This window comes from Beta vulgaris, chromosome 3, assembly GCF_026745355.1.
Source record: "Beta vulgaris subsp. vulgaris cultivar EL10 chromosome 3, EL10.2, whole genome shotgun sequence".
Lineage (NCBI taxonomy): Eukaryota > Viridiplantae > Streptophyta > Magnoliopsida > Caryophyllales > Amaranthaceae > Beta > Beta vulgaris.
Genome location: NC_079204.1, coordinates 55,732,443 through 55,750,683, shown reverse-complemented (window position 1 = coordinate 55,750,683; position 18,241 = coordinate 55,732,443). Strand labels below are relative to the sequence as shown.

The following is an 18,241-nucleotide window of genomic DNA, read 5'->3' as shown; positions in this document are numbered from 1 at the left end:
TTGGGCCTGTTCTCCCCAGCTTATTTTCAGTTCAGTTCAGTTCAGTTCAGTTCAGCTCTAATAAGTTCAGTTCAGTTCAGTTCAGCTCCAATAAGTTCAGTTCAGTTCAGTTCAGCTCCAATAAGTTCAGTTCAGTTCAGATCAGTTCAGTTCAATTCAGTTCAGTTCAGTTCAACTCTATTCTTTTATAACCATTTTGTTAAATATTATTATTATTATGTTGGTATAATTTATTTTACTAATTACTATTATTATTATCATTATTATTATTTAAATATATATCATTACTATTAAGTATTATTATTATTATTATTATTATTATTATTATTATTATTGTTGTTGTTGTTTCTATATTTTTTTTATTATAGCTTTACTAATTATTATTACTATTATTATTAGGAGGAACATGGTTTAGGTCAAAGCACAAATAAACCCACTTTTTTTAGCCCATAAACCAATCAAATCGCGTCAAGACGGTTTATGATGTAATTTTCGCGGTCCAACCCAATCATTATTTTTATTACTAAATATTTTTAAATTATTAAATCTAATTATTAAAATAGTAATATTAATTTACTTCTTAGATATTATTGTTATTATATATCATCGTCAAGTATTAATATATTAATACAAATAATATAAAATAATTATTATTAATTATCATTACTATCATTAATTATTATTATTATTAATTTATGATTATTAATATTATTTATTTATAACTATCATTTAAAGATATTCAAAATACTACTATTATTATTATTCATTATTATTACTTATCATTATAATTATTATTTAATATTCATATTATTATTGTTTAAAATATTATTTATATATTTATTACATTCAATTTATTTCAATGTAATATAATTCAATTCAATTTAATTCAATTCAATTCAGTTCAGTTCAGTTCAGTTCAGTTCAGTTCAGTTCAGTTCAGCTCTGGTAAGTTCAGTTCAGTTCAGTTCAGCTCCGATAAGTTCAGTTCAGTTCAGTTCAGCTTTGATAAGTTCAGTTCAGTTCAGTTCAGTTCAGTTCAGCTGTTTTATGCCGAAGAGAACAGGCCCTTTGTCTATCAAATGGTATTAGTCCAAACTCAGTTTCTTATCAAGATATGTGAGAATTTGCAAATGATATTTTGATCGTTGTGCCTCAGCTTGTTGGCACTCAAAGAACCCATCTTTGTCTATCTAACAATTTTCAAGTGACTTGCATTTGGTTTTTGTTTGAGCTATTATTAGATGATATGGATCCTACGTTTCTACCAAAGAAATCACTTTACTAAGGATGAGGAGCTAGCTCATGTGGTAGAGCACTCCCCTCTGATCCTTGAGGTCAGGGGTTCGATCCTTACCCCCAGCATTATGTTGGGGTATTTCCTTAGCATGCTTTGCATGCTTTACCAGCCAATGTGTTGGTAGTTCCTACAAGGCTAGTAGCCTTGGTAGGGGTTAGCCCTTGGGCTGACTTAATTTCCCAATCAAAAAAAAAAAAAAAAAAAGAAATCACTTTACAATCTTGACCAACTCATAAAATCATTCTACACAATTGCCCTTGAAGTCAGTGAACACTTGGGGTGCTCATAAGTATCCAATCTGGCCGACCCGATCCGATTGCTCGGATATCCGATCCGTTTTTTTTATAAAAAGTTTTCAAATCGGATATAGATCATAATTTTTTATTTTAGAGTATTCGAAAATATCTGAAACATGAAATTTCTCGGAGATCCAACCCAAAATACTTGTTTTCAAAGTCAAACATCCGAAATATCCGATGATCCGATCCGAAACTTGTTTTATGAACTTTTCCTTTGAAAGTTTCAATTTTTTTAGTTTTCAGATATCCGTTGATCCGATCCAAAATTTTCGGATATTCGATCCGATACGATCAGAATTTTTTCGGATCGAGACGGATATCCGAAATGAACACCCCTAGTGAACACGATATTGAATTACAACGCTTGTTTCGTTTGAGTATGAATTCCATAAACCCTAAACCTTAAACTAAACTATGTTTATTTTTTCAAAGAACCCTAAACTAGGTTTTGTTTAACTATGAATTATAAATCGTGAATCTGACTAACCATAACTAACCATGAAACTAATCTACCAAATCATAATAAATGTCTAAATAATTCTTTAAAATTTCAATTATTACTCAAAATTTCTTCTTATTTCAACCAAATAATATATATATATATTTTTTTTTTTTTTTTTTTTTTTTTTTTTTGTATATGTTCTGCCATTGAACTGTATTAATAGTACCTGAATCAGTGAATCCTCAATCCTCATGTGAAGCACTGCACAATGCATTTTGAAATAATCCGAAGTTCCGAACAATGTTTAGAAATGGAGGTGGGGTCAACTTTCTACTTTTGTAAAGTTGAATAAATATTTGACATGTACATGCTCAACATATGGCAGCACCACAAAGCTAGTTGGCCCTTTTCCTACACGCATTTTGGGAATCATGTGTGACATAGATAGATGATGTGACCATGTACAGTATGTCAATTTTCACATCTTATTCCAATGTTTTAGTGTTTTTGAGAATTTAATTCCAAAAATGTGAACTATTTTCATGTAATTTTACAAATTTAACATTCTCAATCAAGGTGGAATTAGTTTAAGTGAAGCATTAAAAGTGGTTAGAGTTTGTCTTTTAAGAGACAGTTTATTTTTAAATTAATTTTAAGTAATAGTAAGTCCAATATTACAAAGAGAATTAGCTCAATAACGACTAGATTAATTTCTTTCGTTGACTAGTTTAATACATTTAGTGACTAGGTCTACTTTTATATTAAAATTATACCGTCTTTTTTAATAATTTTTGTAGTTGTTAAGCGTACAAAAACTGAATTTGTTAAAATTTAAATATGATGAGGTGCTAATTTGACCAACTATTTTATGACTATTTATACTTTCTAAATGTATTAGTGAAATTGGTTAAATGGTATCTTCAAGGCCGTCTTGGAGATATACGGGTCCTATTCTAAAATTGAAATTGAGCCCTATATATATATTTCAACATAACAAATATCTTTTTCACCAAAAGATCCAAATTTTTATTCAAATCAATAATAGCAAATTTATACAAATAAAACTTTATAACAACCTTCTACCTAAAAAGTGTGGTTCTCATATCATTCTTTGAAGTAAAATTATCAATTAAATTCCCGTCAAAAAAAAAAAAATTATCAATTAAATCTTCAACAAAAATTAAAACATAATTCAGTCGATTAAACTAAGTAAACTCAACACTTAAAAAATTAACTCATTCCCATCTCAAAGTAGAACATATTCAAGCTTATTAGTTATTAATATATTAGAGATTAAACTAAGTGAATTTCACTTACTCGAATACAAAATTATTTGGCGCATGGAGTTGCAGAAAAATCAAAATCAATTTTGTCTCAGTCATTTTGACTTGAGTACACTATCCTATTTTAGCAACTCAGTCATCACCAATCCAATATCATCCACTAATTGGCATATTGTTTTCTTTTTACCTCATTCAACATTTGAATTACTCAATTACACAAATAAAAAGGAACCATCAAACTCACAGAATACCCTCAAACTACAAACATTCAAATGTACAAAAATAATCCAAAACTACTTTTTTTTTTTTTTTTTTTTGAGAAAATCAACTTCTTTTTCAACCAGCTATTTATTTTTCTTTGAAGAATACATTTTAAAAAAATGAGAACGATAAACTCGAGAAAAAATGAAGATCAGACGGTTAGGATGAATCGGTAAAATAAGAGTTCAGTAGTTGAAAATTAGTCGTCATCATCGTCGGAAAGTGGATCCGATCATCGATGATATTTGGCACATCGAGAAGTGCGAAGTTAGGAAAAACGAAAATTAATTACTTGAGATAGTAGGAGTAAATGGATTTATATTTTCCTCATTTGAGGGAAAAATCATCCCCATATGACTATTAAAAGTAAAAAATGTAATGGAAAAATCAATGCTAATAATTGATGGATGGACTTTATTTTTTGGTATTTATGAAGAAAATGATGATAATAATATTTGGAGGAAGAACTCAGGAAATTAGAAAGTCTTGACTATTGAAAATATGGAAACTTGTATTTTTTTGTGGAGATATTGAGGAATATGAATCCGTCAATGGTGATAAACGAATGCAATGTGCGAGCGTGATTTACGAGGGAGATTGGGGAGTGAGAAGAGTGAAAGGGGGCCTTTACATATTTGCCATTTACAAACTATAAAGCATCAGAGGTCATTCTAATAAAATAAAATAAAAAATTGGGTTGGGTCCCTGTGCAAAGGGGTACTTTGCACACTCCCAACTACGAGCCTGGGTGTTTTTCATGCAAAACAACCTTAAAAGCTTTTATTGTAAATTTGTAAAGACAAACTCATCAAACATTTATGGTAATGCTTGTACATTTTCAACTATCCTTCTTTTTTTAATCGTAAATTTTCATTATTGTCTATTACTGCATCTGTTCCATATTACTCCCTCTGTTTTTTTTTATCTTTCTCACTTGGAATCTTGACACTATTCATGCATAGAGAGAATCTTCTCAAATGTTCTCAATTTATAAGAAAAAGCATAGTCATGTGGGGTCTTGTTTGATTCGTCTCAATTAGTACTTCATTAATATTCAATCGTTGTAATTTTTACTAATATATAATGAAAGATATTTAAGTTTTAGAACGTGCATTGGGAGACGCGCACAGGAAAGTGAGAATGATAAAAAAAAAAAACAGAGGGAGTAATCTCTATAGTTTGAGTTTTGTACTATTTACATGCCCTACTTTGATTATAATTTTTGACTCATATATAAATACAATTGTTACTCTATAGGATGTTTATAAGATTTATGTCTAATGTATATGGGAGGAATATAGTAACATTTAAATATTATAGTGAGTGATAATGAAAAAAATTGTGTGGAAGAACACCGTGAATTTCCATTGTAATCGAATTATGCCTTGACTAAGACTTACTTAGCAAAAGAACATGTAAAATTATTACCAGTAGTATTATTAATTACCGCCTATCAAATAAGTTATAAATGTTTTAGTTGGGATTGAAAAGCTAATAACATAAATTGAGAAATGTACTTTAAAATAGTAAAATTCACCAATCACTATTTACTGGCATAACATTTAATTTTTAGTCACCTAAAAGAACATTTAAAACGTTCTGTTTTAAATGAAACATTTGTTTTTTTAACGCAATCCATGAATCCAACATGCTTCTTTAATCATTAATATCTTTAGTTGTGCACATGTACAAAAATATAAAAAAGTTTTACTTGATAATATGCATCGAAACGAATCTAACAAGATTCTACTTGACTATATTTTTCTTTATATAATAGCGATAAATTATAGTCAAAATTGATCAATAAATAGTGCCATCTAAAACAGAATCGAGAAAGTATATAATTTCACTTGAATAATTGTCTCTTTCATGCATGTAACCTAATCACCGATTAACTATAACTCTATTCGATTTCATTATATGCAATCTTGTAGCACTCCTTGTTCGACCACCAAAATGTCTAAAACCGATTTATCTAGACTCCAAAAAAGAAAATCGACAAAATATTTGAGAGAAAGAGAGCATCCATTGACACCAAAAAAGATATCTTTTTTTTTTTCCTTTATAATCACTGTTTTTTAATAATTACAAACGTGTTAATAATAATATACTCCCACAATTTGCCAAATACTATAATATAAACAAAACTTACAGTTGAAATGAATGTAAATAAATAGTTCCTGGACCCCCACAAAAAGTTAGCAGAGCAGCACACAATATTCAGTTTAAATTCATTTTTTTTTTCTTTTTTACAATCTCAAGTTCTTAATTTTTATCGAATTCATTTGTTTCTTTCTGATTTAATAATATCTTACAATAATTTTCAGGTATTTTTCTGTTTTTTTGTTCTTTTTTTTTTTCTTTTATTTATTATTACAATAACATTTTTTTTTTCTTATTCATCAGATCTGATTCTGCGGCATTTTGCTCTGTCGAAGCTTTTCTCTCCTCCCTACCATCCCAACCAACACTTTCACTTAACACACACACAAAAAAAAAAAAAAAAACACTGAAACTTTAAAATCTTCTTTTGTTTTCTTCTGATTTTTTTTGTTGGGTATAATTTTCTAGGTTATAAAAATTGTTTCTTTTACCAAATTTGTAAAAATACACCAAAATAAAATAATCCCCTTTTACCATCTTCTTTCAGATGGAGAAAATGTAGTGTCTTTTTCAAGTTTTTTGTTTATGTTATTTGTGAAAAAGAAAAGATTTTTCCTTTTTTGGGCTCATTTATTGATGGGAAATTTTGATAGATTTTTCACTAGTTTTTGCAGCATATTTTCTGGGTTATTTCTAAATTTGTCTTGGTAAAAAAACCTTTTTTTTTGTTTTAAATGATCTTGTGTACTACTGTTTTCAGGAGAAAAAAATAAAAAATAAATAAAAAATAAAAATTGTTAACTTCAAATGGCAGAATGTGATTCTGGTGGGATTTTCTAACGACTATTAATTTATTTCATGGTGGGTATCTGTCTCTCTCTTTCTCTCTCTTATTTCTTCTCTTTTTATGTTGTTGACTGTGTCTTAATTGTTGTTTTTATTGTTTCTAAGTTTAATTACTAGTTTATTTAGTACTGTGATTCTATATTTGTATATCAATCATACACTAATTTATTGATTTGGGTCTTTCTAATTTAATTTGGTTTTTGTGGGTTTTTAGCAATGAGAAAGAGAGGGTTTTTGGGTTCATCTTTTTTCTTCAAATCTCTCTCTTTTTTTCCTCACCCTAAAACCCTATTTTATTTGCTTTTTTCACAATGATTTATTGCTTAATCAGTGATTATTTTACAGGGGTGCAGCTAATCTGGCTTGCATGTGTTGTTCACAAGGTTTATCTTGTTGATTCCTCCATTGTTTGGTGTAATAGTTGCTATTTGTGATAAAAAAAGAAAGGGTTTTTCTTGCATTGCCCTTAAAACAGTTTATCAAGTAAATAAGATTCTGTTTGAGATTGAGATTGAGGGTTTTGTGTAATTTGGGGGGGTAGAAATAAAAATTGATGAATATTGTAGATATATCTATTATGAGGAGTGTGATTTGAATGGGTACTCAAACAATGGGATCTCAAGGTGATACTTCAGTACCAAAGCCTCCAAGTTTATCTAGACAAGGCTCTTTGTATAGCCTTACACTTGATGAGGTCCAAAATCAGTTGGGAAATTTGGGGAAACCCTTGAGTAGTATGAATCTTGATGAACTTCTGAGGAATGTGTGGACAGTGGAAGCTAATCAGTCTGTTGGAGGAAGTAGTAATGTTGATAATGGTGCCCAACATCTCAACCAGGGGGGTCCTGGGCCGTCGCTTAATCGACAATCGAGTTTTAACTTGTCGCGGGATTTAAGTAAGAAGACGGTTGATGAAGTATGGAGGGAGATTCAACAAGTAAAGAAGAGTAGTCAGGAGAGGAATCCTGAGAGGCAGAATACACTTGGTGAGATGACATTGGAGGATTTCTTGGTTCAAGCTGGGGTTGTTCTTGATTCGGTTGGTGGTGGTGGTGGTGGTGGTGGTGGTGGGAATGATACTAACAATGCTGGTCAGGGTAATTTGGGGGGTGTTGATCCCAATGCTGCCCGGCACACGAATGTTCCGCAACATGCTCAGTGGATGCCCTACCAGCTACTTCCACAGCAGCAACAACATAGTATGATGACAATGTTTATGCCGGGACACCATGTCCCTCAATCTCTTGCTGTCAGTGGTGGAGCTCTTTCGGATACGGGTTACTCTGAGGCTCAATTGGCAGTTTCAACCACCCCATTGATGGGAACGTTGTCTGATACACAAGCGATTGGTCGTAAAAGGCTTGCTCCTGGAGAAGTGGTCGAGAAGACTGTTGAGAGGAGGCAGAAACGAATGATAAAGAACAGGGAATCTGCTGCACGTTCACGAGCTAGGAAGCAGGTTGAATTTGGATTCCTGTCTTTCTTTTTGTTCTGCATGTGTTTTTGAATTTGGGTTCTATCTTCGGTTTTGTTATCCATTTGTGTAGTTTTCTTAGTCTGTTCCTCCATCCTCAAGATAAGGTTGTAATTGTGGTGGACAGGCTTACACTCATGAGTTGGAAAACAAAGTTTCGCGGCTAGAAGAGGAGAATGAAAGGCTACGAAGGATGAGGGTATGGTGGTTTTTATTTTTCTCTGCTACCTTGTTGATATTCATGGCTGCGAAATACTGCAATTTGCATCCTAAAAGATCACATTTTCTTACTGGTTATTTTCTGCTCTTCCAGTTGTGCTTGCTCTAGCCTTTTGTCTTATTGTGAGGGAATGTTAGGCCTCTGTGCAATAATCTCATGTGCCTCTTCAATATTCATAGTTACAGTTCCCGCGTTATCGATTAGTTGTTACGTTTGTGTACTAGATGTAGTACTTGAGAGCTCACATCTCCACTTGATGGTGTTTGGTCAGAGAAGAGTTAACGTAAATGTATGGGCTAGATCTTGAAATCTCACTGAATGGTCTTTTGAACAGTTGGCTTGGCGAAGCACAAAGCATCCTTTAGCCAGTCTTTGGACTAAAACAATTCCCTGGACTTATAAATTTCTAAACAGTTTATGGTAGGAAGCAACTATATGAATTGACATTTCCCAACTCAATGTTGTGCGGATAATGCCAGGTGAGATGGCTTGCCAATGAAGGAATAAGGATGTTATATTTTTGAAAATATAATCAAATTTTTCATTCACTGTACTGAAAGACTTTGATGTTCGAAAGATAGCCGCAGTAGAAATGTTTCTTTTTGTGGGTTAAGGCCTTTCACTTGCATGCGTACTGCTTGTATGTATCACTTGTCTTACTCATAATAGGACTTTAGGTGAAGTAGTTTAGATTTCCATGAAGGAGCTAACTTTTCCAGCCTCGATCAGCTTAAGCCTACTTTCTCTTAGTTCTCATCTCTAGCTGTTGTTTGTTTGGTTTTAGTTGGATGCATGTGACATGGGAGTTCACTAGATAGCCTTCTACTTGAGTGTAAGTGAGCACAAGGGTAGCAAGTATTTCAAAATGCTATAGAGTGTTCCTTCAAAATATCTTTTGATGGATGATAACATTTCTGTAGTGTTTTCATAATGTTACTGTTACCTATTTCGTGGTACGGTAATGGGAAGGGAGTGTAATTGGCTACCTAATTGTGTTGGATTAGCCAAAAGTTGACCCCTTGCATATACCAATTCGCCTTTCGTATTGCAGTTTACTGGTTTTCATTATCCGTTGTTGCTGCTTACACCTACCTGTAGACTTAGGCTAGATGGGATATGTAGGGAAAAGTTAGTCTCATAACATTAAAGTTGTTCCTTGGTGTACATGTTCTGCTTTGATAGATACAGCTTGTTCAATCATGGAGCTACCTTTTTCTTTTGCTATGATATTCCATCTACAACGCCTCTAGGCTGCTATTAAGGTGTATTTGTTCATTCTTTTTCCTAAAAAATATTGGTTGACCTACTGTAATTGTTTGCTTCAAGTCATGCTGCGATCAGAAACTTCTATCAATTTTAGAAATTTCCATGACCTCAAACCAGTGAGTCAGTGATCATTGTATAAGTCTTCGACTCCGCTTTGACTTTGGCCAAAATGAAGTGTCAAATATCCACTCTCATGTCCCCGTGCCAAGGATCGGACACGATACTTGAGATAATATGATAAGTTCGAGTAACATAGCTTGCGATTGAAGTTTATCTGATTCATTTGGGTACTGTCATTTTCAAGGACTTCTGATACCTTGTCAATGGTTACATTTTTAAAGTTTTGTTTGGCATCTAAGTTTTGCAACACGATCTTTGTATCAGGTCCATTAGGTAGTTCCCCAATGTGGAGGTCATCCCATGTAGCTACTTTGTTACATTTAATATACTATATGATATATAAATGTGTAACATTTCTAATAAATAGCTTGTTTCTAGTCTGATTCTTCCTTTCCCCTTGATGGTAATTTTATTAACAGGAGGTGGAGAAGGCCCTGCCAAGTGTTCCTCCTCCTCAACCCAAGTACCAGCTTCGACGAACAAGCTCAGCGCCTTTCTAGAGATTTGTTCATGTGCAGATGTCTGATGAAAAGCCGTGGAGGAAAAAGTACGACCTTCTTTTTAGTGTTTTACTAGCTAAGCTAACTGTTCCTGAACCATCTACTTCATTGATGTCTGATGGCTCGTCTTTGTAACTCTTGTTCCTCCTCCCCGTCCCCCATAAATCTGTCATTTCTCATAGTCTGCAACTGTTGCTGATTTTCGTAGGTTTCCTTTTCTTTTTCTTTTTCTTTTTTTCCCCGGTTTCCTCCATTCCTCTGTGATTATCCTGTGTATGTACATTTTTAAGTGCTGAACTTAATCTTAAGAGAGTTGCAAAAAAGGGGAACAAAACAAAATAGAAAATTTTAGATTTTAGCTAATCTTTCTATCATCTATCCTTCTTCATTGTGCAACTGAACTGAATCTGCTCTTGCTTATGCACTTGCTTTATTATTTGCTTGCATTCCTTGTATCTGATGAGTAATATTGTTGTTTTCTTTTGTTTGCGCGACGCTTGTGTTGCTTGTTAGATCCTTTAGTTGTATGAAGAAAATGTATATAGTTGTATAGAATGGAAACAACTTAGCCATACTCTGAAAGTGTCAGCTGTTCTTCTGGTGTTTACATATTTTTGTGTTCATTACTTTCAGTACGAATTTAGCTTCTTGAGAGAATTTAGTATTAGCATCTTTGATTAATTATACTGTATGAATTGTTATCGGGTTTTTGCCTTTTTTGGTTTGTACCTTCAGTTTTAATCTTACATTTCAACAAAAATAGTCGATTTATGCACTTTTACACCAAATACTGAAACAGATTGGTATGATAATACTACCTTTGTCTAATTATCTTTTAATAAAAGTTGGTATATTGAAACTTCAAATTTCTAGGCAAACTATTATATATGAGTGTGCTTGTTTTTAGATATTTTCCTAAGTTTCAAGGACAACTTTTTTAAGAGAATAGGCTGTAATACTTTGTATTTTTAGACATTTTATAAATTATCTCGCAAAATTTATGGCTGGTTTATAAATCTTACATTTCATGGATTTTACAATATGAAATATTTCACAGTTCTAATTTGGAGAACAAAAGGTTGAAATATTAGAGTTTAGTTGCTTCCTGAAAAGATTTGTTGCATCAGTTTAGATTCTATACCATTAAGTAAATTTCTAAACTATTACATAAATTTTTTGGGAAGCTAAATAGCTAATTGAGTAGTGCATCGGTAACAACAATTTTGCTGTCTCAATTGATGTGAATGTTTCAACAGATTTCTCGTTACATAAATTTATTCTTCTTAATTCGTTAAAAACCTCCTTAGAGAGAAGGGTGTCCTAACTTTCCTCATGTACACAAAAAAAAAAAAAGTTATGTAACCTTACCTTGTTACGGTTTAACAAGGTTTAATTAGTTTTTTGAAGAACTAACCGAGAATGTAGTCCAAAATTTCAAAAACTAATGCGGATGATCTATCCACAATGACATTCAGCTACAGCCATTTGCATATTTAGCAGTTAACCAAAAGCTTAAATAGCAAGTTGCACTTAGTAGTCTTGACAATATCCCAGATAAAAGTATATTGATCAGCAGAAGAACATGGAGGTGCACACTCTTTCATGCAGCTTGGGCAGCTCAGGAACGAGAGGATTTCCGACAGAAGTCATGCTTCCATGACCTGATGATGTTTCTGACAGGTCCTCGTACTTCAGGAATTGCGAGACTTGCGTGGCTGCCAGGTGAGCATATCGAATTGGTGCAGCTGCATGGTAGAGAAGGAAGAATAAATGGAGAGACACTTAGCCTTGTGAAAGTGAGGTTATTTCTTTTTTATACAATATGAAAGTAGCAATTACAAGTTACCTATAGATATAGCAGTAGTGCTCCTCTGGTACCTGTAAGTGTGTGAATATGTTCTCCAAATTAGGTTTATAGTTAATGGTAAACTTAAGACAATACGAGGCGAGGGGTTCTTACACATAGGATAGAGAATGAACCAATTCTTGCAGCTCATCTGGTGAAAAGCCTATCTCATCTAGCAATACATGGTAGTGAGTTGGCCTGCTTGTGCCCTGCAAGTTTGAACCCACTTAAATGAGCAAAGATTATAGATTATGTGCCAAAGTGAGGAATATGCTGTAATTTTTCTGTTGCTACTTGCTAAGATTCACAAAGGTGATAAATTCATTAGAACTTAATAACTTATAAGGATTCTACTAACATGATTATGTCATATGTTTTATGCTCTCTTTTACTCTTTCTGCCCTTCTTAATAGGTCTACTTTGTATTTTAAATTGTTTCAAAATGACAGGCTTTTCTAAATTTAACGTTTAGATAATGAATACCTTCATTAAAATGCGGAATAAATGCGGCCTATTATCTAAAAATGGAGGGAGTATATTGGAAGGACGCGACACGAAAAGCATGGAGCTGTGAATCGGGTAAGACATGGATAATGTACAGCAAACGAAAGAGCTAGGACTAGCTGAGCTAATGGCAAACGTAACTCGTAAGCTTAAGACAAAAGTACGAAGATTCAAAGACTTTCGAGTTTCGACTCACAATCATCCCTGCATGCGCACACATGTAGAAATCATAGTATTGGGGATGGCAAACTTTGTTGTCAACAATAGTTCCTGCAAAGAACAGAGACAAGAAAAAACAATTTAAGGCCACTTCTGAGTTCATAAATTGTCAGGGAATATTTGATTCTCGACTCTTTTCAAGTGGATAGATTGGCTAACCAGGTGGTACATTGTCAGAGCTTCCTGGTTGGAAAAACCTGGTATGATGATTTTTCTGAGCGACGATTATCGTAAACTTGGGAGACCAACTTTCATCAAGTGCCTTACATGCCTGAAAATTAAGTGAATTTGCAATAAGAAAACATTCTTAACATGATATTTTCTCAAAAAATCATGAATTAATGTTCTGTTCAGGGCACTGAACCTGAAGAATTTGCTCGTATTCTATGTTGAGAACCTGCTTGAACTGTGACTCACTCACTCCATCCCTGATCATGTATGAAAAAAAAATTAGCTTCCGTAAGAAAGATTACACAAAGCCACGCAAAGCGAAATCATATACCTGAATATTATGACTTGCAACGGTTTAACTTGGTTTGAACTTATGTAGAAGTCCTCCAGAAGCTCCCTATTAGAAAAGCAAGATATAGAAGAGCTGAATATTTACATCTCAAATTTCGTAGAACTTTAAGAAGAGTGTTTGATGAACTCAACGCCTGGAAAAAACACCTAATAATGCCTCCATCATTTTCTCCAGGCAAGGGTTTGAAGAGAGAGTCTATCATTTCAACTTTTGGGGACTGAGAACGGACAGATGCCCTGTATTTGTATATCGATGGCCAGCATCTAGAACTCACAACCTGTAAAAGTTTTGGATCTAGAACACATAAGAACATTGACAGATCGGACTAAGTAACTAAAGCAAACGAGGTATGTCGCATCATTTTCATAACAAAAAAACAACTGTGGAGCAAAAGAAACATAAATGCAGAAGTGGGAATGTTACAGCAGCAATTGATGGCACTCCAGACTGGCCAGGGGAGCCATGAGAGACATCCATGCCAAAGATTATGGTAGGCTTGTTAGTGAACAGAGGAATGTTACGCTCGACTGCCAGCTGATAGTTCACTCCACCAAGCTGTAACGAAACCAAGATAATTAGATATACATATACATGCAGAAGGAATATAAAATCTAAAAGCAATCCAATTATTACTTTGACATTGATCTTAAGGAGAAGATTGTTGAGATACTGCTCATTAACTCTTTGAGGTGCCAAACATTGAGTAAATGTTCCAAGGTCAACAAGGGCCTTCTTTTTCCAAGGACCTGTAAAAATAAGTATGATCATTTAGATTCAGACATGCAATACAATAATGAGGTGCAACCATTATAAGTGTAATGGGGATGTGTCTGACCATATATTTCAGAATTTTTCCTCTCAGCAAGCACGCAGAGAATAAAGATGGGGGGTTTCCGTTTATCTGGTAGCTGTGACCTCACTTGCTCAATCATTTTGTCCACTCGAACAAGAGGTGGTGCTCGTCTATCCTGTGGATTCTCCTCAATACTACACGATGGGGCCGCAATGGACTTTTTTACAAAAGAGGGGAGAAGATGAGAGCAATATTCAAAGATAGGCTGAAAATACAAATAGTGGATTGGATGATCTTATACGACTTACAATCCCCTTCATTTCCCCAAACTTCGTCAGATCTCTACAAAGACTGCGTGTGTCACAGCGTGCGGAGAAGTTCACCAACACCCAGTTTTTAATAGTAATGGGTTCCTTAAATTTCTGTTAAAGCAAGCAGAGCAAACCTTAAAAAAGAAGGGGACGAAAGACAAGGTTGAACTTTGGGAATAAAAGTGACCTACCTTGCGGTTAACATTCCAGCGACCATTTCTAGGAAATTCGTCTCCATCTTTGAAACTCAACTTCAAGAATTAAGTGTATACAAGGAGTTATTGTAGCAAAAGTTAGTTGCAATACACGCATGTACTTTATATTTTTCGCGGGGTGGGGGATGGGAGTAAATTAGATCCTACACAAGGGAGCATGATATCCACCACGCTTTCCAAAAACACAGAGTTTAAAATAAAGATAACATATATCATATCAATTCATAAAATAACATAGATTTTATGATAAATAAAAAAACCATAACGTAAAAAAACGTGGTTGCATGATAAAAGAGCGTTGAGGTATAGTAAAAAGAACATTAACAAGTAACCTATTGTAGATCATGCTCCCGGCCCCCAGGTGCATAATCTAGGGGTTGGGGGTGCGTGTTGGATAAGTTAATACCTTAGGAGCTGCCAGAACACGGCCATCAACCTGCATAAAATCGCTGTTGATTGAGATGCCACAGGTACGTAGAATTGGCTCAGCAGCATAGTTGGATCTCCTTATAGCCTGACAAGAAGTCAAGAGTATAAAGTTCAGCAAAATGTTACATAAGAATGGGTAATGAACTAAAGGCATAGAAGTCCAAAGATGAATTTTAAGCTAAGTGCGTACATCAGTGAGGATCCTTGTCTTTTCTTGAGGTTTTTGTCTTGATTTTTCAACCAATGATGATCGTTGATGGACTGTTAGTGCTTTTGTGTACCTTTGTAGAGGAAGCAGTGAACACAGCTGAAAAAGAATTACAAAAAGGGTTAAAGTGGGATACTCAAGTTCAAGATAATATTATGTAGGACAATGTACAACTTTACAAGTTTATCACCTCAATGGGTATGTAAGTTGGCCTCTTTGGTTTGCCCACATTAATACAAGGTAAGTCTCCTGAGTACTGAAGCCTTATCTTCCGTTGATTGACAAAATAATCATATACTGTCAATTCAATCTCCTGAAATTCATCTCCGTCTCTTTCGGATGACCTCCTCCTCAGTGAGAACCTAACGACAAAGTTTCACATGAGACTGAATAAAACATAGAATATCATCACATAGGAAAGGCTTAGATCTGGCACAGGCTTGATGCACACAGCACACCTCTGTCGTTTGCATGTTTCTTCACTCAAACCACAGATTCTCCACTCTGTATTGGCGGGGGCTACTTTTATCCTCAGATTTTTCAGAGTGCGCTTAGCCTAGACAAAGATAACATGACAAGATCACTTATCTGAACTCCATACAGTATACTCTAAACTAGTCCTAGAAGTTATTTGCTTACCTTTGCCCAATCAATATGGTATGGATCTCCTGCATTCTGGTTGTTGATTAGGAAATCAACCAAGGGTCCAGGTTGAACAATTGTAGTGAGCGTAACATCTGCTCTTGTAGAAATTAGAAAGCACCAAGTACATCAAACAAGTGTTAAATCCAAATAATGCAAACAAGTGTAGGATATAAAGGCAATGTTACTCGGACTTGGGTTACATGTTTGAGTGTTTGACGTGTCTGTTCTGAAAATATTCAATGATTTTGGCCCAAAAAGAAGAGTGAAAGTATCCATACCCATGTCGGAGTGCCGAGGATCCAACATGGGTACTTGAGGTAAAGTAAAGAGTTTGAATAACATAGCGTAAAGGAGAAGGGGAAGCACATACCCATGTTTAAAGACAATCCATTTTGAGTAGCTCGAAAACTTGAATGGAAGCCCCTGCAACCAAGGATACCACCTCCAAGCTCTGTGAAGTTTCTATCATCATCATGAAAGAATGACTGTCTCACCAGAAGACATCCCCTATATAAAAGATCGACAGAGGCCGATATTAGTATGTGCAAGATGAATAATAACAAGATCACGAAAGGAAAAAAAAAAAAATACAAGATAACAATAGCTGTACTTACTGCTTTGCAGCGTGTTGCCTGAGTACTATATCTAGCACCCGGATAGCATCTAGAAACTCCTGAGAGTCTTTACCTCGAAGAGCATCGCCTATTGCCTTCATTGGGATTTTTGTAGCATAGCTGATTTCCACCCGAAAAGTCTTGCTTTGAGATGCACGCTTTCTCCTCTTCTTATCATTTTCTCTAGGACTTCCATCACCTCCAGGGCTGCTCTTGCCATCATTCCTACAACTAAAATGTGTTCCATTGTACATATATCAGCGCGCAGTTAATCAGATTATGAGCACTGAACCGTAACAAGCAGTTTGATTAAAATCTTAGAAGACACATCATTAGTTACCTTTCAGATGAGACCTTGTCGAGCACAACAGTGAATTCCAGCTTGTTTCTCGGGAGAGATCCAACAGTAAACAAGGTCTTCTCGCCATCATAAGCAAAGTCCTTGCCACCCATCTCTGAGCGATAAGTTTCATTGATCTTGTCCATTACTTTCCTTCCTATGCCCTTCATTTCAACAGGTTTTCCATCTTCATAGTAGAGGGCAACCTTTATACATTGGAACAGAAGACATTAAATATTGCATTCTGATGTAACAACATATCATAACATTACTTATATGATAAGGAAGTTGGTATATAAGGCATACATACAGAGTAATGAAAGAAGTAGTCATCAATATTCGCAATCTTGACATTGAAGTGATTAGTACATAGACGAATTTTCTGCCCTTTTGTTCCATAACCAGGTCTTGACATAGGAACTCGTATCATCTGCTTTTGTTCAGAAGTATCCATTTTCTCCTACAAGCAATTGACACAAAGATCAAATGACCATATTAATAGCTGTTGAACCACAAATTTTGTATGCATTACATGCTTATTACTAAATTAAGGGAAGACATTGAGAATTTGAGAAAACAATCTTACCTACCTATCACATTTCTGCAAACAAGTTATATACTTCTATAATCACATTTGGCATAGGAAATTCATAAAAGTTATGCTTCCTTCGATAGTAGTTCCATCACACAACAAACAGGAATACAATCTCAAGTAGTACATGTACAATTGAGTAGCAAAACATGTGTATAAGACATTACTCTAGAGGTGATCAACATAGGCCCAACCCGATTTTTTTAGCATAAAAACTGAGCCACGGGCGACTTTAATATGAAAAGCAGACTATTTTTTTGGTCCGGCCCGAAAATCCCGTATGACCCAAACCGAATTAGAGGGTTTTGGCGCGGGAATTTAGGACCGAGACTCTGGCCTGAAACGGGCCACTTTTTTTAGCCAAAGCCGAGCCCGACCCATGATCACCTCTACATTACTCCTTCCGTCTTAATTGGTATATATTCGTATTTATGTTCATATCGTACCGAAATATAAATTTAATGTATGTATGAAAAAAATGAGCAACTTTTATGGATAACTAGACAATATCATAAGAAAGTGAAAAAAAACCACAACCAGCACCAAGATAGCCAGAGCTTTTAATCCACTAGATGGGTATGTTAAGTAGAACAAATAACAATCAGTTTTAATAAATTTGTCACTAATAATTTCCTTTGTAAAAGAGGAGTAAAAGAAGCATGAAAGACACCCAACACATATGAAAGGAAGTCTTTTGGAAATTTTGCTCTTCTTTTCTATTTTCTGAATCCAAAGTCTCAGGATAAAGTATGGAAAACACAAATCAAATAATTACAGAACAGCCACAAAAAATATTCTAAAATAATTAAATAAAAAACATTACCAAAATAATATAAAAAGAGAAGAGAAAATGCATATGAACCTTATTTTAGTACAGAATTATACAACCAA

At 34.3% G+C, this 18,241-nt stretch overlaps 2 protein-coding genes across 2 annotated transcripts; one reads left to right on the top strand and one right to left on the bottom strand.

The window, feature by feature from the left end:
- The first annotated feature begins 5,860 nt into the window (after positions 1–5,860).
- On the top strand, positions 5,861–10,485 carry LOC104889671 (ABSCISIC ACID-INSENSITIVE 5-like protein 2). The gene is made up of 4 exons (XM_010674945.4): positions 5,861–6,546; positions 6,877–7,990; positions 8,133–8,204; positions 10,031–10,485. Exons 2-4 carry the CDS (start codon positions 7,127–7,129, stop codon positions 10,109–10,111), a joined length of 1,017 nt encoding a protein of 338 aa, XP_010673247.2. The 5' UTR covers positions 5,861–6,546; positions 6,877–7,126; the 3' UTR covers positions 10,112–10,485.
- An 875-nt stretch (positions 10,486–11,360) lies between these two features.
- Positions 11,361–17,212, bottom strand: LOC104889669 (protein argonaute 4). The gene is made up of 22 exons (XM_048640040.2): positions 17,069–17,212; positions 16,759–16,964; positions 16,419–16,649; positions 16,175–16,311; positions 15,799–15,896; positions 15,618–15,715; positions 15,350–15,521; positions 15,142–15,258; positions 14,929–15,036; positions 14,499–14,558; positions 14,305–14,418; positions 14,039–14,213; positions 13,837–13,949; positions 13,627–13,758; positions 13,350–13,480; positions 13,183–13,248; positions 13,045–13,108; positions 12,840–12,951; positions 12,658–12,731; positions 12,072–12,166; positions 11,958–11,989; positions 11,361–11,856 (listed from the first exon to the last, which is right to left on the bottom strand). Exons 1-22 carry the CDS (start codon positions 17,210–17,212, stop codon positions 11,681–11,683), a joined length of 2,655 nt encoding a protein of 884 aa, XP_048495997.1. The 3' UTR covers positions 11,361–11,680.
- Between the last annotated feature and the right edge of the window lie 1,029 nt (positions 17,213–18,241).

Excerpts from the sequence above, each read along its gene's own strand:
- LOC104889671 (XM_010674945.4), top strand. The coding sequence starts at position 7,127 with ATGGGTACTCAAACAATGGGATCTCAAGGTGATACTTCAGTACCAAAG. Across the intron at positions 7,991-8,132 it reads GTTCACGAGCTAGGAAGCAG|GCTTACACTCATGAGTTGGA; the intron begins GTTGAATTTGGA and ends TGTGGTGGACAG. Across the intron at positions 8,205-10,030 it reads AAAGGCTACGAAGGATGAGG|GAGGTGGAGAAGGCCCTGCC; the intron begins GTATGGTGGTTT and ends TTTTATTAACAG.
- LOC104889669 (XM_048640040.2), bottom strand. The coding sequence starts at position 17,212 with ATGGATACTTCTGAACAAAAGCAGATGATACGAGTTCCTATGTCAAGA. Across the intron at positions 15,897-16,174 it reads TGGATTGTCTTTAAACATGG|ATGTTACGCTCACTACAATT; the intron begins GTATGTGCTTCC and ends CTACAAGAGCAG. Across the intron at positions 11,990-12,071 it reads GTTCATTCTCTATCCTATGT|GTACCAGAGGAGCACTACTG; the intron begins GTAAGAACCCCT and ends ACACACTTACAG.